The sequence below is a fragment of the Papio anubis genome, chromosome 14 (genome assembly GCF_008728515.1).
Source record: "Papio anubis isolate 15944 chromosome 14, Panubis1.0, whole genome shotgun sequence".
NCBI classification, from domain to species: Eukaryota; Metazoa; Chordata; class Mammalia; order Primates; family Cercopithecidae; genus Papio; species Papio anubis.
This window is the reverse complement of record NC_044989.1, coordinates 64,498,541-64,519,968: the sequence shown is the minus strand read 5'-3', so window position 1 is coordinate 64,519,968 and position 21,428 is coordinate 64,498,541. Positions and strand designations below refer to the sequence as shown.

At 39.0% G+C, this 21,428-nt stretch overlaps 1 protein-coding gene across 5 annotated transcripts in view; it reads left to right on the top strand.

The window, feature by feature from the left end:
- PELI1 (pellino E3 ubiquitin protein ligase 1) overlaps positions 1-21,428 on the top strand; it is a 65,769-nt gene that overhangs the window by 34,793 nt on the left and 9,548 nt on the right. For 3 of the 5 annotated variants that reach the window (XM_021924886.2, XM_017947589.3, XM_021924887.2), the window contains 3 exons: positions 4,966-5,075; positions 15,521-15,660; positions 19,032-19,161. In XM_021924886.2, coding sequence (XP_021780578.1) covers positions 15,590-15,660; positions 19,032-19,161 — 201 coding nt within the window. In that variant the 5' untranslated portion in view covers positions 4,966-5,075; positions 15,521-15,589. Of the gene's footprint in view, positions 1-4,965; positions 5,076-14,464; positions 14,751-15,520; positions 15,661-19,031; positions 19,162-21,428 lie in introns of those variants that run through there. The other 2 variants (XM_021924888.2, XM_017947591.3) reach the window with 2 other exon arrangements.

Below are 21,428 nucleotides of genomic sequence, written 5' to 3'. Positions count from 1 at the left end.
CAGCACTTGCTCCTTCACCTTGCACTTTTGTGTTGTGGAGATGTGACTTCTTTCCTTAAACTTCATGAACCAACCTTTGCTAGCTTCATCTCTTCTTCTGCAGCTTTCTCACCTCTCTCAGCCTTCATAGAATGGAAGAGAGTTAGGGCCTTGCACTGGATTAAGCTTTGGCTTAAGGGAATGTTGTGGCTGGTTTGATCTTCTATCCAGACCACTCAGACTTTCCCCGTATCAGTTATAAGGCTGTTTCATTTTCTTATCGTTCATGTGTTCACTGAAGTAGCACTTTTAATTTCCTTCAAGAACTTTTCCTTTGCATTCACAGCTTGGCTAACTGGCAGAAGAGGCCTAGCTTTCAGCCTGTCTCAACTTTCAATGTGCCTTCCTCAGTAAGCATCATTTCTAGCTTTTGATTTAAGGAGAGAGACTTGCAACTCTTCTTTCACTTAAACAGTTAGAGGCCACTGTAGGATTATTAAATTGGCATAATTTCAATATTGTGTCTCAGGAAATAGGGAGGTTTAAGGAGAGTGAGCAAGATGGGAGAAAGTAGAGCAGTCAGAACCCACTCAGCATTTATCAATTAAGTTTACCACCTTATATGGACACAATTCAGGACACCCCCAGTTACAACAGTAACATCAAAGATCACTGATCACAGACCACCATAACAGATACAATAATAATAATAATAATAATGAAAAAAGTTTGAAATACTGTGAGAATTACCAGAATGTGACACAGACATGAAGTGAGCACATGCTGTCAGAAAATTGGCACCAATAGTCTTGCCCATGCAGGGTTGCCACAAACTTTGAATTTGTAAAAAACACAGTATCTGTGAAACACAATAAAATAAAGCAAAGTGCGATAAAACCAGATGTGCCTGTACTTTAAAACTCAGTTGTTTCAGCAATTCCAGAGTGCTGATTTGTAACCTTAGTTTTGTTATCTGTAAAATGTGGGTTATAATAGTTCCTATCTCATAAGGTTGTCCCAGAGATTAAATCACTTAATACATGTAAAGTGCTTAGAACAGTGCTTGGCGCAGAGACAGAATTCAGTGTTTGCCGTTATGAAAAGGGACTACCAGTGTGGGATGCTGACTTTAGAAAATGATAGGATTTCTCCCGAATATCCTTTTATCCCATGTTTTTGTTCCAAATAACTGTCAAATCCCACTGAATTTGCTGCTTTTTGCAGAATTTTATTTGCGACTTTAATGGTTAAACCTAGAGGACTTTCTAATCTTGCTTTCTGAGGAGCATTTTATCATTTTAAGAACTTTGGTAATCTAAAATTGTTGAATACAAGCTAAGAATGGGCAGAGACAATAAAACTGTTTGGGTTCTTAGTTGTGTCTTTAAAAATATATTTTCTAGGTGTGGGGAATTAAGTGATTATTTGTGGGTAAGGTTGCAAGTCGATGTAAACAGCTCTCCTTCCACAATCAGGGAGCACTTGACCCTGTCTGTTCCTAAGCTGTCTGGACTCACTTCTAATGTGTATGTTTTTCTTCCTGGTGGTACCAGGAATTTACGTTTGTGAAACACCCTGATTTTCCCCCCTTGGGTGGTTCCTTTCTGTCCTCATTTTTAAAATAAGCACACAAAGTCCACTTTATTTACTGAAATATTTGTTGTTGGCCACTACCAGGAAATGGTTGACAAGTACAGTGAACATTGAGGAAGTGACAAAGGTTCAAATAGTCTCAAAAAGCACGAGTCATAGTTGAATAGTTGTTACTAATCTATGCTGAAGTATAACTTTTTTAGGGCTTACTTTACACATGAATACGTTCAAGTCCTCTAAATGGTTCTATAATAGGGTCTTTTAGTCTGTTTAGGAATTAGCCCCATTCTACCTTGTCTGGGGTGTGGAGTAATGACATCAGAAAACCTGGACCACTTTATCTGTGGTAGCTTCAGTTTCTCCATTTATAAAATGGGGACAAATGATTGTACTTTATAGTTGTAATAGAAATTAAATGGGTTAATGTATGTTGAGTTAACATGTGGATCTCAGTCCTAGCTCTGCCAGAATTCTTTGACCTTCAAACAGTCACTTGGCTTTTCTGACCTACTCAGTTCCCTTATCTGGAAAATAGAGTTAAGGCTTTCCTACCCAATTCACAGGGTTATTATGAGGGTCAAATAAAATAATATTTTGTGAAAGCATTTTGCTAATTACCATTCTATGCAAGTGCAAGATAGACCTTACCCCAGGGTTGATTCAAATTGACACCCTCTTTTGACCTAAAAGAATTCTCCCATGCTTTCCAAAACCTGCTTTTAATTTTTCTAAATATGGGTCCCTTAGTCCAGAAGTTACTTATCTAGCCTCCAAATATTTGCCTTTCTCTAAACAGCAGGCTACCCAGCACTAGCCTTATAGCTACTTCCTTGGCCACTCCAGCTCTAGTCGCTTTCTTCAACCATTTGAGAGAGGTAGCCACAGTATTAAAATATTTTAAATGCATGGAAACATTAATAATTAATTGCCATCAAGGCAAGATTCTCATTCTCACTCTCAGCCCCTTATAAATTCTAGTAAAATACTGAAACTACACCCACCTTCAAAGCCATGGCCTTTACTAACACAAGTCTTAGTATAAATAACCTTTTATTATCAGTATCAGTATAATGTTAGTAAGCAAACATTAAGTACCTTACTATGTGCCAAGGAGTATGCCAGAAAAAGGGGAAATTTCTATCCCAAGAACAAAGTATGTTGTCTTCAAGATTGGAGCAGTGGTTCTCATAAGGTGGAGGAGTGAGTAGTGGGGAGATAGGAAGTTGAGGCATTTTTAAAGTCACAACTAGAATGTTCTGCCGGCGTCTAGGTAGAACAGAAAGGCCAGAGATACTGCTGAACCCCCTACAGTGCACAGGCCAGTACCCCACAATATAAAAATGTCAGTAAAGCCTAAGTTGAGAAACCCCAGTTTAAAGGAACACATACTGTCCCTAGGAAAGATGTTAATTGCTTTTCCATCCGGATGAAAATAAGTTATCCCTGTAGGTGATAGACTATCAGCATGTTATTTGGCTTCTCTAAGAGAGGAGGCTGGGAATTTGCACAGGTGGTGTCCTGTATCTTGGGAAGGGGAACATAGACTTCACTTCCTCCACCGCTGTGTTGAGAAGCTAAAAGACACTAGCAGAAAGTAGTAACCTCCAACTACTACTGCACACCATTATTTTTCCTTTTATGTAAAAATGCTGTGTGTTACTCCTGCTGGTTGCAAAAGAAGGAAGAAGGTGATTAAATTTTCACTCTTATCAAGAAACTGCTGTGAATTAAACTCCAGTCATCAGCTGAATTGGTTTCATAAAATGGTTCCACCGCAAACATACTAAAGCAGTTCTTTCTGTTTGAGTCATGTTTTTGAAATCAGCCACAAGGAAACTCTAGTATAGATGGAAATCTGTTTTATCTGAGATAATATATGCAGTCCACATTGTTTTTCATCATAAAGAAATGTTATAACATTTTCATGTTTTAAAACATTTTCCTTTCTTTTTTTTCTCAGTACCCCATTATGCCTACCCACTTGCCCACCAAAATAGAAGTGCTCAGAAGATTGTGTAAACAATCTGCATAAGATTTGTTTTGTCCCTTGCTTAGTATTTGTTTTGCTTTTTTTTTTTTTTTTTTTTAGGGCAGGAATTTTGTACTTGTGTTCAGTAGGTAGTAAGCAGAAGGCTGTGTGTGATGTAAATAATGAAAGAAAACATTTGTTATGTTGAGGGACAAAGATTGATTTCTCAGTTTTTCTTCTTATGGGTGAAAGTGCAAGATATTATAGAAAGTCTTTCCTTTGGGAAAACTTGATATGAAAATAATTGTATTTCACTGGCCCTTAAAGAAGAAATGAGTAGAATGTTTAACAGTCAAATTAATAATACTATTCCTAATAAATATATATTTTATGACTTATTTTTCATGTTCTCCCCACCCACAAAGAAAATAACACTATTCCAGAATATATTTATTTAAAAAAATTTTTTAACTCTGGAAGTTTAGTTTCTGCTAGCGAGAGCAACATGCTTTCAAGTATCAAGCAGAGTTTTAAAGTAATAGACAAAATAGAAGACAGTTTTATTAGGAAGATTTTTTCTAGCATTTCTTCTAGTCTTGAGTAGAATTAATGGTGCTATTTCATGTTCTTGGTGCTAGATAACATTGGAATAGGGCTGAATATATGAGGTCAAACTAACTTAATTGAAGACCAACAAATGGAGCCAGTAATTGAAACATTTGGATGTTTTTTATCTACATACTCATTTAAAGTTCTCAAGTACATGACTTCAGGATTTTTTTTTTTTTTTTTTTTTTTTTTTTTGAGACAGAGTTTCTCTCCATCACCCAGGCTGTAGGATCAGAGCTCGCCGCAACCTCAAACTCCTGGGCACAAGTGATCCTCCCACTTCAGCTTTCTGAGTAGCTGGGGCTATAGGTGCATGCCATTATATTTGGCTAATTTTTTCTGTTTTTACTTTTTTTTTTTCTTTTGTAGAGACGGGAGTCTTACTATGTTGTGCAGGCTGGTCTCGAACTCCTGGCTTCAAGTGATCCTCTCACCTTGGCCTCCTAAAGTGCTGGGATTACGGGCATGAGCCACCATGCCCAGCCTAGGAATTCATTTTGAAGAATTCTTTTACTCAGATTTTAAAATATAGAGAGAATATATAAAGAGAGTGAGTAGGAAAGCACTGTCTAGGTGTACTGGACTTTGTTAAAGACTATAAACCTTTGGGAAGATCATGAATCTTTCTTCAGAGAACACGTAAAAAAAAGGGTTCCAGGAGGAATAGCTGTCATAGCACATTTTATTTGCAGTTTAATAATGCCAGTTGTATATTGATTGATTATATGCCATTTTTAAATTTTAAAAACTTTATCTTGGGTCATTTATGTATATAAATAACTGGTACTACAAAAGTGTTTTATTTTGGGTTTCAGATTATCAAATACAGAAGTAGAAGCCAAGATTGAATGTGTTCCTGTGATTGAAACTTCGATGTCACTGAGAAAATAACCCCAGATAAGACCTTCTAACGGATCTAAGCAGAGTAAGAGTGTGTCTGATTGGAAATACATTGCTTTTCTTGGCTAATTTGACCAAGGGCTCTAGAAAGTGAGGGTGCCATGCCAGCCCTCCTCTTGTTTTTTAGTTTCTTGTCTGAGCAAAAAAAAATTGTTCCTTTTGCTATAGAGGCAATAGAACTAAATCTATAGTGTTATGCACGTTACTTGTAAATTCTTATGTCAGGACCAGATGGTTGCTTATATTTTTTCCAGCTCCCAAATTCACTTTATTCTACTTTAGTCCCTTCGTTTTCAGAGATGAGGAAACAGATTGCTTTGTTCAAAGACAGCAAGAACTAGAACACAGGCTAATACTTGCTAGCCATGCGATGTACTAATGTCAGCCAAATACAGGCATTTACACTTTCAGATGTTTGCCGTATCTGTGCACTTAACTAATTCTATTTAATACAATTTAAATTGACTCCTTTAAATAAGTAAGCTTATTTTAAAGGAAATTTTTGCTACTATAAATAGAAAACCATCATATCCTTTAAATAGTAACTCTAAATAGGAATTCAAATCAAAACAAAGCAACGTTATTAAAATTTAATTTAAAATTAATTTAAATTTAATGGTTATTAAATTTTTAATTATTGCTGTTCTTGGTCAGAAATGTGTCAAAGCATTGGTTTCATGTTTGATGGCAGTTCCTTAATTGTCTAAACAGAAAAAGTACAGCTAATGCCTCTAGTTAAGCTTCTGTATAACTTTTTAAAATGAAATGCTTCTTAGAGGGGAAATGAGAGGGCATGAATACATGTTTATATACTAAAGTATGATTTCATGTATGTCGGAAGATCTTATATGGACCAAAATTATTCTTTGGTTGATGTAATTGTTCTTGAAACTTCAGTTTTTACATTGAAGGTTTTAGTTAGCATAAGTTTATCTTTCTAAATAAGGAATTTGATTGCCTCACAACTCAAATGCATCACAGTTATGGTGAAATAGCAATATACTGGTGTCTGTAACCTTTTAAATACTGTGATGAATTAAAATCTCTTCAGCAAAAGCAAAGATATCTAGGGAGACGAGAGGTGTTTTTAGTGTATTCGAATGATGGAAATGTTCTTAAAGTATTTCTGAAGCATTTTTTAAAAATAATTTAATTTTTTGAATTTATTGATGACAGAAGTTGTGTGTTAGTGTGGATGACTGGTCTAAATGTGTATGTCATTTCCAAGGGATTAGTAGGGGTCAGAATGATTTGTTTTATGCATTGACTTTTCCTTTGACATACTCTTATTCATTGGGCTACATACATTCCCTGTTGCCTTCTCACCAGAAGTACCACTGCACAGGCTGTATTTCACTGTACTGTAGAAAAAGACAAGTAGACCTTTTTCATTCCTGAGATTCCTATGAAACCTGTTGGTGGAGGTATAAAATGAGGAGACTTTTATGGGCTAGCTAGTAGGAGTTTTGCTGTGAAACCTTTGTAACAGGTCTATCAGGAACTAGGGAGAGAAATAAATACAGGAAATACCTAATCCCATTCAACTGAGGATGAAATAGACATGATAATATTTTGGGGATTATTTATTGTAGTGATTTTTCTGGCTTATGAGAAGTGTTAGTTTTTTGTTTGTCATACTTGTGTCAAATTTTTATATATATATATATATATATATATATATATTTTTTTTTTTTTTTTTGAGATGGAGTCTTGTTCTGTCACCCAGGCTGGAGTGCAGTGGTGCGATCTGGGCTCACTGAAGCCTCTGCCTCCCAGGTTCAAGTGATCCTCCTGCCTCAGCCTCCCGAGTAGCTGGGACTACAGGCACACACTACCACGCCCTGTTAATTTTTGTCTTCTTAGTGGAGATGGGGTTTCACCATGTTGGTCAGGCTGGTCTTCAACTCCTGACCTCAAGTGCTCTTCCCACCTTAGCCTTTCTGTACTATTTCATTTACATACATTTAGAACCACATCTAACTGTATTATAGTTTTCACTTTCACCATCAGACAAAATTTAGAAAATTCAAGACAAGGAAAGTTTATTGTATTTACTCATATTTTTGCTACCATGTTTTTACGTCTTCTCTTTTAAGGTTCTTTTATTTAGTTTCTGTTTAGTTAATTTCCTCTAGCCATTCTTTGTAGTGGGTCTGCTGGTAACAAATTCTCTCAGTTTTTCCTCTTCAGAGAATGTCTTGACTTCCCTTCCATTTTTGTGAGCACCTGAAAAATATTATGCCACTATCTTCTGGGTTCTCTGGTTTCTGGTGAGAACTCCACTGTCAATCTAATTGTTTTTCTCCTATAAATGCAGTGTTCTCTCTCTCTGCTTCCAGGATATTTTCTTTTCTTTTTTTTTTTTCTTGAGACGGAGTCTCACTCTGTCGCCCAGGCTGGAGTACAGTGGCGCAGTTTTGGCTCACTGCAACCTCCTTCTCCCAGGTTCAAGCAATTACTCCCCCTTTAACCTTCCAAGTAGCTGGGACTAGAAGGCACACCACGACGCCTGGCTCATTTTTGTATTTTTAGTAAAGACGGGGTTTCACCATGTTGCCCAGGCTGGTCTCGAACTCCTGACCTCAAGTGATCCACCCGCCTCAGGCTCCCAGAGTGCTGGAATTACAGGCGTGAGCCACTGCGCCCAGCCTCTTTGAGTGCTTTTTCAGCTTGACTCTTTCTTCTCTCTTTTTGACATGTGTGTCCAGTGACACACAAGTTAGATTTTGCTATAGTCTCACAGGTCCGTAAGGCTTTGTTTTTTGTTTCATTTTGTTTTTCCTATTTTCTCTCTATTGTTCAGATCAAGTAATTTCCACTGTTCAGTTTTATCATAGTTGCTTTTAAATCTTTGTCAGGTAATGCTGTCATCTAAGTTTTGGCACCTGTTGATTATCTTTTGCATTATTTTTGTTTTTGTTTCTGTTTTTGTTTTGAAACGGAGTCTCGCTCTATTGCCCAGGCTGGAGTGCAGTGGCATGATCTCGGTTCACTGCAACCTCCGCCTCCCGGGTTCAAGTGATTCTCCTGCCTCAGCCTCCCGAGTACCTGGGATTACAGGCATGTGCCACCACGCTGGGCTAATTTTGTATTTTTATATTTTATTTATATTTTATTTTTTTTTGTTTCATAAAATTTATTTTTATTGTCTTCATTTCAACAAAATCACTATGTTGATAAAATCAGAATGTCCACTTTTTTTTTTTATACTTTAAGTTCTAGGGTACCTGTGTACAACATGCAGATTTGTTACATATGTATACATGTGCCATGTTGGTGTGCTGCACCCATTAACTCGTCCTTTATATTAGGTATATCTCCTAATGCTATCCCTCCCCCGCCACCACCACAATAGGACCCGGTGTGTGATGATCCCCTTCCTGTGTCCAAGTGATCTCATTGTTCAGTTCCCACCTATGAGTGAGAACATGCGGTATTTGGTTTTCTGTTCTTGCGATAGTTTGCTGAGAATGATCGTTTCCAGCTTCATCCATGTCCCTACAAAGGACACGAACTCATCCTTTTTTATGGCTGCATGGTATTCCATGGTGTATATGTGCCACATTTTCTTAATCCAGTCTGTCACTGATGGACATTTGGGTTGATTCCAAGTCTTTGCTATTGTGAATAGTGCTGCAATAAACATACGTGTGCATGTGTCTTTATAGCAGCATGATTTATAATCCTTTGGGTATATCCCCAGTAATGGGATGACTGGGTCAAATGGTACTTCTAGTTCTAGATCCTTGAGGAATCGCCACACTGTTTTCCACAATGGTTGAACTAGTTTACAGCCCCACCAACAGTGTAAAAGTGTTCCTATTTCTCCACATCCTCTCCAGCACCTGTTGTTTCCTGATTTTTTAATGATTGCCATTCTAACTGATGTGAGATGGTATCTCATTGTGGTTTTGATTTGCATTTCTCTGATGGCCAGTGATGATGAGCATTTTTTCATGTGTCTGTTGGCTGTATGCATGTATTCTTTCGAGAAGTGTCTGTTCATATCCTTTGCCCACTTTTTGATGGGGTTGTTTTTTTCTTGTAAATTTGATTGAATTCTTTATAGGTTCTGGATATTAGCCCTTTGTCAGATGAGTAGATTGCAAAAATTTTCTCCCATTCTGTAGGTTGCCTGTTCACTCTGATGGTAGATTCTTTTGCTGTGCAGAAGCTCTTTAGTTTAATTAGATCCCATTTGTCAATTTTGGCTTTTGTTGCCGTTGCTTTTGGTGTTTTAGACATGAAGTCCTTGCCCATGCCTATGTCCTGAATGGTATTACCTAGGTTTTCTTCTAGGGTTTTTATGGTTTTAGGTCTAATATTTAAGTCTCTAATCCATCGTGAATTAATTTTTGTATAAGGAGTAAGGAAAGGATCCAGTTTCAGCTTTCTACTTATGGCTAGCCAATTTTCCCAGCACCATTTATTAAATAGGGAATCCTTTCCCCATTTCTTGTTTTTGTCAGGTTTGTCAAAGATCAGATGGCTGTAGATATGTAGTATCATTTCTGAGGGCTCTGTTCTGTTCCATTGGTCTATATCTCTGTTTTGGTACCAGTACCATGCTGTTTTGGTTACTGTAGCCTTGTAGTATAGTTTGAAGTCAGGTAGCGTGATGCCTCCAGTTTTGTTCTTTTGGCTTAGGATTGTCTTGGCAATGCGGGGTCTTTTTTGGTTCCATATGAACTTTAAAGCACTTTTTTCTAATTCTGTGAAGAAAGTCATTGGTAGCTTAATGGGGATGGCATTGAATCTATAAATTACCTTGGGCAGTATGGCCATTTTCACGATATTGATTCTTCCTATCCATGAGCATGGTAAGTTCTTCCATTTGTTTGTGTCCTCTTTTATTTCACTGAGCAGTGGTTTGTAGTTCTCTTTGAAGAGGTCCTTTACATCCCTTGTAAGTTGGATTCCTAGGTATTTTATTCTCTTTGAAGCTACTGTGAATGGGAGTTCATTCATGATTTGGCTCTCTGTTTGTTATTGGTGTATAAGAATGCTTGTGATTTTTGCACATTGATTTTGTATCCTGAGACTTTGCTGAAGTTGCTTATCAGCTTAAGGAGATTTGGGGCTGAGACGATGGGGTTTTGTAAATATACAATCATGTCATCTGCAAACAGAGACAATTTGACTTCTTCTTTTCCTAACTGAATACCCTTTATTTCTTTCTCTTGCCTGATTGTCCTAGCCAGAACTTCCAACACTATGTTGAATAAGAGTGGTGAGAGAGGGCATCCCTGTCTTGTGCCAGTTTTCAAAGGGAATGCTTCCAGTTTTTTGCCCATTCAGTATGATATTGACTGTGGGTTTGTCATAAATAGCTCTTATTATTTTGAGATACATTCCATCAATACCGAATTTATTGAGAGTTTTTAGCATGAAAGGCTGTTGAATTTTGTCAAAGGCCTTTTCTACATCTATTGAGATAATCATGTGGTTTTTGTCTTTGGTTCTGTTTATGTGGTGGATTACGTTTATTGATTTGCATATGTTGAACGAGCCTTGCATCCCGGGGATGAAGCCCACTTGATCATGGTGGATAAGCTTTTTGATGTGCTTCTGGCTTCGGTTTGCCAGTATTTTATTGAGGATTTTTGCATCGATGTTCATGAGGGATATTGGTCTAAAATTCTCTTTTTTTGTTGTGTCTCTGCCAGGCTTTAGTATCAGGATGATTTTGGCCTTGTAAAATGAGTTAGAGAGGATTCTCTCTTTTTCTATTGATTGGAATAGTTTCAAAAGGAATGGTAGCAACTCCTTCTGGTACCTCTGGTAGGATTCGGCTGTGAATCCATCTGGTCCTGGACTTTTTTTCGTTGTAGGCTATTAATTATTGTCTCAATTTCAGAGCCTGCTGTTGGTCTATTCAGGGATTCAGCTTCTTCCTGGTTTAGTCTTGGGAGAGTGTAAGTGTCCAGGAAATTATCCATTTCTTCTAAATTTTCTAGTTTATTTGCGTAGAGGTGTTTATAGTATTCTCTGATGGTAGTTTGTATTTCTGTGGGGTCTGTGGTGATATCCCGTTTATCATTTTTTTATTGCATCTATTTGATTCTTCTCTCTTTTCTTCTTTATTAGTCTTGCTAGCGGTCTATCAATTTTGTTGATCTTTTCAAAAACCCAGCTCCTGGATTCATTGATTTTTTGGAGGGTTTTTTGTGTCTATCTCCTTCAGTTCTGCTCTGATCTTAGTTATTTCTTGCCTTCTGCTAGCTTTTGAATGTGTTTGCTCTTGCTTCTCTAGTTCTTTTAATTGTGATGTTAGGGTGTCAATTTCAGATCTTTCCTGCTTTCTCTTGTGGGCCTTTAGTGCTATAAATTTCCCTCTACTCACTGCTTTAAATGTGTCCCAGAGATTCTGGTATGTTGTATCTTTGTTCTCATTGGTTTCAAAAAACATCTTTATTTCTGCCTTCATTTCGTTACGTACCCAGTAGTCATTCAGGAGCAGGTTGTTCAGTTTCCATGTAGTTGAGCGGTTTTGATTGAGTTTCTTAGTCCTGAGTTGTAGTTTGATTGCACTGCGGTCTGAGGGACAGTTTATTATAATTTCTGTTCTTTTTCATTTGCTGAGGAGTGCTTTACTTCCAACTATGTGGTCAATTTTGGAATAAGTGCGATGTGGTGCTGAGAAGAATGTATATTCTGTTGATTTGGGGTGGAGAGTTCTGTAGATGTCTATTAGGTCCACTTGGTGCAGAGATGAGTTCAATTCCTGGATATACTTGTCAACTTTCTGTCTCGTTGATCTGTCTAATGTTGACAGTGGGGTGTTAAAGTCTCCCGTTATTATTGTATGGGAGTCTAAGTCTCTTTGTCTCTAAGGACTTTCTTTATGAATCTGGGTGCTCCTGTATTGGGTGCATATATGTTTAGGATAGTTAGTTCTTCCTGATGAATTGATCCCTTTACTATTATGTAATGGCCTTCTTTGTCTCTTTTGATCTTTGATGGTTTAAAGTCTGTTTTATCAGAGACTAGGATTGCAACCCCTGCTTTTTTTTGTTTTCCATTTGCTTGGTAGATCCTCCTCCATCCCTTTATTTTGAGCCTGTGTGTGTCTCTGCATGTGAAATGGGTCTCCTCAATACAGCAAACTGATGGGTTTTGACTGTCCAATTTGCCAGTCTATGTCTTTGAATTGGACCATTTAGTCCATTTACATTTAAGGTTAATATTGTTATGTATGAACTTGATCCTATCATTATGATATTAGCTGGTTATTTTGCTCGCTAGTTGATGCAGTTTCTTCCTAGCATTGATGGACTTTACATTTTGACATGTTTTTGCAATGGCTGGTACCTGTTGTTCCTTTCCATGTTTAGTGCTTCCTTCAGGATCTCTTGTAGGGCAGGCCTGGTGGTGACAAAATCTCTAAGCATTTGCTTGTCTGTAAAGGATTTTATTTCTCCTTCACTTATGAAACTTAGTTTGTCTGGATATGAAATTCTGGGTTGAAAATTCTTTTCTTCAAGAATGTTGAATATTGGCCCCCACTCTCTTCTGGCTTGGAGAGTTTCTGCCGAGAGATCTGCTGTTAGTGTGATGGGCTTCCCTTTGTGGGTAACCCGACCTTTCTCTCTGGCTGCCCTTAACATTTTTTCCTTCGTTTCAACTTTGGTGAATCTGACAATTACGTGTCTTGGAGTTGCTCTTCTTGAGGAGTATCTTTGTGACATACTCTTTATTTCCTGAATTTGAATGTTGGCCTGCCTTACTAGATTGGGGAAGTTCTCCTGGATGATATTCTGCAGAGTGTTTTCCAACTTGGTTCCATTTTCCCTGTCACTTTCAGGCACTCCAATCAGATGTAGATTTGGTCTTTTCACATAATCCCATACTTCTTGGAGGCACTGTTCATTTCTTTTTACTCTTTTTTCTCTACACTTCTCTTCTCGCTTCATTTCATTCATTTGATCTTCAATCGCTGATACTCTTTCTTCCAGTTGATCAAGTCGGTTACTGAAGCTTGTGCGTTTGTCACATAGTTCTCGTGTTATGGTTTTCATCTCTATCAGTTATTTTAAGGTCTTCTCTGCATTGATTATTCTAGTTATCCATTCATCCATTCTTTTTTCAAGGTTTTTAGTTTCTTTACACTGGTTACATAGTTCCTCCTTTAGCTCTGAGAAGTCTGATTGACTGAAGCCTTCTTCTCTCAACTCGTCAAAGTCATTCGCCATCCAGCTTTGTTCTGTTGCTGGCGATGGGCTGCATTCCTTTGGAGTGGGAGATGTACTCTGATTTTTTGAATTTCCAGCTTTTCTGCACAGCTTTTTCCCCATCTTTGTGGTTTTATCTGCCTTTGGTCTTTGATGATGGTGATGTACTGATGGGGTTTTGGTGTAGGTGTCCTTTCTGTTTGTTAGTTTTCCTTCTAACAGTCAAGACCCTCAGCTGTAGGTCTGTTGGAGTTTGCTTGAGGTCCACTCCAGACCCTGTTTGCCTGGGTATCAGCAGCGGAGGCTGCAGAAGATAGAATATTGCTGAACCGCGAGTGTTGCTGTCTGATTCTTGCTCTGGAAGCTTTGTCTTAGGGGTGTATCCCGCTGTGTGAGGTGTCGGTCTGCACCTAGTGGGGGATGTCTCCCAGTTTGGCTACTCAGGGGTCAGGGACCCACTTGAGCAGGCAGTCTGTCCCTTCTCAGATCTCAGCCTGCTGGGAGATCCACTGCTCTCTTTAAAGTTGTCAGACAGGGGCATTTACCTCTGCCGAGGTTTCTGCTGCTTTTTGTTTAGCTATGCCCTGTCCCCAGAGGAGGAGTCTACAGAGACAGGCCGGCCTCCTTGAGCTGTGATGGACTCCACCCAATACGAGCTTCCCAGCAGCTTTGATTACCTACTTAAACCTCAGCAATGGCGGCGCCCCTCCCCTAGCCTTGCTGCCGCCTTGCAGTTAGATCTCAGACTGCTGTGCTAGCAATGAGGGAGGCTCCATGGGCATGGGACCCTGTGGGCCAGGTGTGGGATATAATCTCCTGGTGTGCCGTTTCCTAAGACCCTTGGTAAATCGCAGTATTAGGGTGGGAGTTACCCGATTTTCCAGATGTTGTGTGTCTCAATTTCCCTTGGCTAGGAAAAGGAATTGCCTTCCCCCTTGCGCTTCCCAGGTGAGGCAATGCCTCGCCCTGCTTCAGCTCTTGCTGGTCAGGCTGCACCCGCGAACCAGCGCCAAGTGTCCGACACACCCCAGTGAGATGAACCCGGTACCTCAGTTGAAAATGTAGAAATCACCCATCTTCTGTGTCACTCACGCTGGGATCTGGAGGCTGGAGCTGTTCCTATTTGGCCATCTTGGGCGCGCCCCCCCTAATTTTGTATTTTTAGTAGAGACAGGGTTTCTACATGTTGGTCAGGCTGGTCTCAAACTCCCAACCTCAAGTGATCCGTCTGCCTCGACCTCCCAAAGTGCTGGGATTACAGGCGTGAACCACTGCACCCAGCCTATGTTTTGTATTGTTTTAAATATTGTTCTTGCTAGGATGAGTGATTTTCTGTTAAAACTAGATATTTTCATATTATGTTCCTAGACTCTGGATATTATCTAAACCTTCTGTTTCCACTGGCTTTTATTGACATTGCTTTGGCAAGGTCATAGGGGGTGCCTCATTACTTCCAGGCGGATGTAGAAGTCAGGGGTCCCTACTCAGCCTCTACTGACGCCTCAGGAAGAGGATCCTTCTTGTTTTTGGTGAGTGGGGGGTAGAAGTCTAGCTGACACCACTGGGATAGGTGTTGGGGCATGCCCGGCCATCAGGGTGAAAATCCTGGCTCCCTACTTGGCCGACTTTGACATTGCCCCAGTAGGGCATTGGAGCTCCTCACTATGGTTTATGAGCTGGAAGTCAAGGCTCCTCACTTAGCTTTCGTTGGTGTGGGTGGTGGTGGGGCAAAACTGTTTACTGGGTTTGGCTAGAGTGGAGCAGTTACTGTCAAAAGTTTTCCGTCTTGCCAGGCTGTCCCTTTCTTGTTTCTTTGGCTAGGGAGAGCAAGCTTTTGTTGTGGCTTTGTCCGTGCCAGTTGGCATTTCCAGGTTGCTGCCTTCTTTAGCTCCAAGTCTGGGATATATTAGGCAAAAAGAAAACCCAGAGAATTTACACCACCGTGTCATTCCATGGGTCCTGAGGTCCCTTACTTAGTTTGCCTTCTCTCCACTTTTCACAGTCTTCTCATGTTCTATATATAAGGTCCAGGGTCTTTAGTTATCCTTAGCAGAAATGAAAGGGAAAAGTATTATCTGCTGTATGCTTCTGTAAGTGGAAGTCTTCAAATTTGCCTTTTTGACTCATTTAAACAGTTTTGTAAAATGTATAATCATTATTGGGCAAAATGTCCCATAAAATGTATATACCATGTGATGCTTTGCATAATACTGTGTTCAAGAGGACTGCTGGAAAATAACATCTTTATTTAAACTGAAACGAATTGTTCACATTATTAATGAAAACTTTTCCCCTCTAGGAAATAATGCAAAAGGTGTCCCAAGGCTCCTGACCAGTGAACAAAGATTTGAGAAAGACAGCCAAGCTCATGTTTTCTCCTGATCAAGAAAATCATCCATCTAAAGCACCAGTAAAATATGGTGAACTCATTGTCTTAGGGTAAGGTTTCTCCATTTGATAAGACACACAGTTTAATAATATATGCTAACTTTGGCATCTAGGCTATAAGTACTTTTTTTTGGAATTGGTAATGTTACCAAATCAAGAAACACTTTTAATTCTCATATTCATGCTATTGTTTAAAAGCACTCAAATATGACATAAACTTTGTCTCACCCTTACCCGCAGAAAGGGCAAAGTTTCTTAAAGATGAAATGGAAGTTTCGGGCGTGGTGGCTCACGCCTGTAATCCCAGCACTTTGGGAGGCCAAGGCAGGCAGATTACCTGAGGCCAGGAATTCAAGACCAGCCTGGCCAACATGGTGAAACCCTGTCTCTACGCAAAACACAAAAATTATCCGGGCGTGGTGGTGCGTGCCTGTAATCCCAGCTACTTGGGAGGCTGAGGCAGGGGAATTGCTTGAACCCTGGAGGCAGAGGTTGCAGTGAGCTGAGATTGCGACACTGTACTCCAGCCTGGGCAACAGAGTGAGATTCTGTCTCACGAAAAAAAAAAAAAAAAAAGATAAAAATGAAATGAAATGAAAATTGTATTTGTCCACTGTCACAGTCATTCCATTTGTCTTCCCTATCCCATGTTTTGTCTCAGCTGATTTTACCAAAAATTCCCTTTCCCTTGCCTGCTTTAAGTCATTTCATGTAGGTTAGTCTTCATTTATTCTTTTGCCTATCTAAGGTAGTTACTGCTTTGTGCTGTACATTTTGGTTAAAGGAGTTGTATATATGTATGGTGACAGCATAATGCCTCTGAAGCCCAGGACCTAGCTATGTCTTAGCTCCTAAAGTAATTTCATCCATGTAACTCACAGAAATAGAACCTGAAGATTGAGGAATAGATGATTCTGTTATTCCAAATTATTTCAATTTGTTCCACTTAAACTTGTCATAACTATCAAAGTGGAGACACAGTATTAGCCTTTCTTAACTAGAGATCTCAGAAACTAGAAAATTGCTCATTTTAGGCTGCGTGCAATGGTTCACACCTGTAATCCCAGCACTTTGGGAGGCCAAGGTGGGTGGATCACCTGATGTCAGGAGTTCGAGACCAGCCTGGCCAACATGGTGAAACCCCATCTTTACTAAAAATACAACAATTAACTGGGCATGGTAGTGCATGTCTGTAATCCCAGCTACTTGGGAGGCTGAGGCAGGAGAATCACTTGAACCCAGGAAGAGGAGGTTGCAGTGAGCCGAGCACTCCAACCTGGGCAACAGAGCGAGACTCTGTCTCGAAAAAAATAAGAAAAAAGAAAATTGCTAATTTTATTTTCCTCCTGCTGTTGCTCTGCTTTTGCCTAAAAAGCAACTCAAGATATTGCAGTATGTTTGAGAGTCAGGTTAAAGTGAGAATGTGTTGTTTCAGATGAGAGAGTTAGAGAAACTGGGGAAATCATATGGAGTTACTGAGCTTGACTAGATGTTAGGAATCTTAGAATCCAGTGCTTGTTCCAGCACTGCTAGCTGTGTGACCTTGGGCAAGTCACTGAACCATCCTGGGCTTTGGTTTCCTCCTCTGTAAAAATGACAATTAGACATGATCTTCTAAGGCCCTTTGAGACTTAAAATTCTTTTCTCAGAAACAAAACTTTAAAAGATGATAAATTTAGCATAGTAACTTCAGTATTAGAACTTCAAATCACATAGATTTTAATGGTATCAGTGACAAACAGCTCTTAACTACCGAAAACTTTTCCAGATTAAATTCTTCTAGCAGGAAATTTGAGAGTCATTTGAAGAATAGTTTAAAATTTAGCTTATGGTTTTAAACTGCCAGTCTTAGCCTATAGGTTCCTCAGTTAATCATTAGCAACAGTAATTGTCTCTGGTACTTGGTGTCCTAAAATGCAAATACTTTTTCTTCTCAACCCTCTAGAAGTGAAGCTAGACAAGGTTTCATGCTCTTGCTACTTAGAAAAGAGCTTTGAACTACAGGAACGCAATGTGGGACTAAAGAGTGAGATCCAGAAGTGGGATGAGTCATGCAACTCAGGCGACAGTAGTTAAGGGACAGTGAGGAATTGACAGTGGGGCTGGTGGCAACACAAAGCCTAGAATAGCTAAAATAATTATTAGCTAAGGGACTGTACTTTGGACTTACAGCAAGGCTAGCAACATTACCAAGGGCTTTCTCCAATACAAAGTGTTTTATTTTTTTGTAAAGGGTCAGTGTAGTTTCTATATATGGCAGTCATTGAGTAAACTCGCTTCTCAGCTTTAAGACATTCTTCCTTGCCAGCCACAATTACAGGCCATTTTATAATCACTCTTCTTCCAACCTCAAAACTGTCCCTATTCCCTGCTTCATTTCCTCCTAGATTGACATATGGTAGATCATCAAACCAAAGATTTATCAGGGGGTGGGGGCAGGGGAGGTGGACAGTGAATGAGGAAAGATTATTATTAAGCTACTGCTCATGCCTCAATGAAGCAGTAAAGAATGACATAACCACATGACAAACATACTTAAATTCAAATTCTGGCTTTGCCTGTGTCACTTCAGAATATAATTCTTCTGAGTCTGTTTCCTAACGTGTAAAAATGGGGACAGTGATTTCAATCTGGTAGAATTTTTGCAAGGGTAGATTTAGTGAGGTAATGTGCATGGGATAACATTCAGTAGTGCCTGGTGTATAGTAAACACCAAGTATTTTTATTTTGTTTTTAACTTTTTTCCATTGGTTTAGTACTTGCTTACCTTTAGGATGTACGTGTGTGTGTGTTTGTGTGTGTGTGTGTGTATGTGTACATGTTATAGAGAAATGTTCATAAGATCTGAAAAACAAAAGTATGTTTACTACTTAGCAAACATGTCTGTTGGACAAGTTCTGCTAATATAATGAGAGTGCATTTGTACATTCAGGTAGCTAAGACTTAACAAGTCTAAAAATTCCTTACTTCAAAAGTTCAGCTGTTTAAAGTGTTTGGTTCACAAATAAAGGAGATTGTGTTTTAAACAATACATACTATACTTTTTAAAGGTTGTATTAGCACATGCAAACAATTCACCTTAAAAAAAACAGAATGAGTCATAAGGAGTCAGACATGCCATTAATCAGCTCTTAATTATCTTCCGTAAAAGAGGGAAGGAGAAAAATAGAGATAACTTGAATCTTTGTATAATCCAAAAGGTTCTCTGTGACTTGGAATGAAGCCAGAAAAAGAATCTCATTTTGTTTCACACACTGGCACCTGATATGGAGATCAACAGTTGCTCAAAGGAATTTTAAATAATTATAATGTGTTAATAGATAATTAATTGGGAATTGATTCTGCAAGGCATAGTCAAACATTTGTTTTATAATTGTGCAGTTCTTGCAAGAGATCACCTATACTTTTTTTCCCCCCATCAGGTATAATGGGTCTCTCCCAAATGGCGATAGAGGAAGGAGGAAAAGTAGATTTGCTTTGTTTAAAAGACCTAAGGCAAATGGGGTGAAGCCCAGCACTGTGCATATTGCTTGTACTCCTCAGGCTGCAAAGGTAAAAAAAAAAAAAAAAAAAAGCTACATAAATTAACTTGGAGAAATTGAAAGACTTTTATGTGTTGTTTATATTCTCTAGCATTCCCCTCACATTTCTATTTCAGAAATTTCCTTTTGTTTGGATTGGAGAAGAGACTTTGGAGACATGGTATTTGAAAAGCTGCCATATGGAAGGGGAATTGGACTTTAAAAAAAAAAAAAAAAAGACAAACCAGGATCAGTGGGTGGAAATTAGAAGGAAATATTCTCTTTCCTTATTAAAAGAGGTGGGGTGGGGGACAGGGCTTTATCTAGTACCTGGAATTATGCAGCTGTCTGCCCTGAGAAGTGGAAAGTTCCCACTCTGTTACTAGAGGAGCCTCCCTGGGCTGGATGAAGAATGTGATGTATAATATGTGTATTCAGGTGTTAGAAGCATATTTGGGTGAGGTAATTTTTAAACTAAGAGTCTTTACCTAAGATTCTGTGTATTGGTTGTATTCATTTTTGGTTTATAACTTCATATATTTTAGCATAGTACCTTGCACAAAGTAGACCTCAATAATTATTAAATTGAATCAAAGTTATGAAAGCAATATCCAACTGCATCTACAATATAACTTCTCAACCCCCAGCCTATTTCATGCTTCTAGCCCTGTCGTCTTCTTCTAACAAAATTTCCAGAAGCTGGACCACCATTTCAGGATACTTGGGCTTTTCCTAGAGCGACAGACAAGGAGGGGGAATTTCACATCTTTATATTTTCTGTGAATTTGCTTCCAATTTTATAACACAGACCTTATGTTATAAAGAATTTGATATTGTAATGAGCAAATAAGAAAAATTAGAGTTCTTTGAGTCATGGAAGTACCTGTATCTTTAGCTAAGTAGCCCTAGAATGTACATTAATATTATACCATCTGAAGCATATCTTTATAAGTTAAAGAAACAAGAGACAGAAAAATTGGCATATGATGTGGTTTTAGGTCACAGCTTCAGTGTCTGAAGGTAATTGGCTTCTCAGCTTTGTTTTATATCCAGTTTGATTTGTGAAAGAATCCTTAGGCCTTGACTAGGACTCCTCTGTTACTATTTGGGAACCAGTTAGTGCAGAAAGGGGACAGTTTCTTTTTGCTCCTTTGGAGAGAAGGAATATGCTAAGCAGGTGGTGGAAGTAAACCTCAGATTGATTCAATCTGAGGAGCTTCTTACAGTATCTCCCCCAGGAGTGCTCTTGACATTTTGGGTGTGCCACTTTTTCATTGTTCAGGACTTTCCCACATACTACAGGACATTTAGGGGTCCTTCACCCACAAAATGCCATTTGAGCCTGCAAATCCTCATAACAGCCAAAAAATGCACAAAATATTTTCAGATGCCCCTTAGACAGCTAATACTACCTCTGGTTGAAAACCACTATAAGGGAAAATATTTCTAATCCCTACCTCTATAATACCATATTCTGTACTTTTCTTCCTATTTTACTCTGCCGTGCCCTCATGTTTTCATTGTTATCTCCTTTTCATCTTTCATCTTTACTAGGCAATAAGAATCTTAGGGATCAGATTGACCCTTGGCTGGATGTGATAGCTCACACCTGTAATCCCAGCACTTGAGAGACCAAGGTGGGCGGATCACTGGAGCTCAGGAGTTCGAGACCAGCCTGGGCAACATGGTGAAACTCTATCTTCACCAAACACACAAAAAATTAGCCAAGTGTGGTGGCATGCCCCAAAGTCCCAGCTCCTTGGCAGGCTGAAGTGGGAGGATCACTTGAGCCGGGGAGGCGGAGGCTGCAGTGAGCTGAGATCATGCCACTGCACTGTAGCCTGAGTGACACAGTGGGACCCTGTCTCAATTAAAAAAAAGAAAAAAGAAAAAAGATTGACTCTTTCCTCTTTAAATTTTGGAGGAATGTATTTGTGAGGTCATGACGAAAATTAAGCATTTAGTCTGGCAGTCATCTGGGATGAGTAGGTAAAACCCTGCGTTCTAGACCAGTGAGAACCAAACTTAACTAGACATAGTTTTTATTCTCAGTCTAACAGTAGGTTTAATAACTAACAAACAAAGATTACAATCTCAAAGCACAAAAAAACCAATGTTTTAAAATCTCTTTAGCCACTAAGAATTAATTTTAAAATACTGAGTAATTATTTCATTGAAAAGTCAGCTGTTTAACCAGTGGCACATGCCTGTTAGTCCCAGCTCCTTGGGAGGCAGAGGCAGGAAGATCACTTGAGCACAGAGTAAAGCTGTAGTGTGCCGTTTTCCTGCCTATAAATA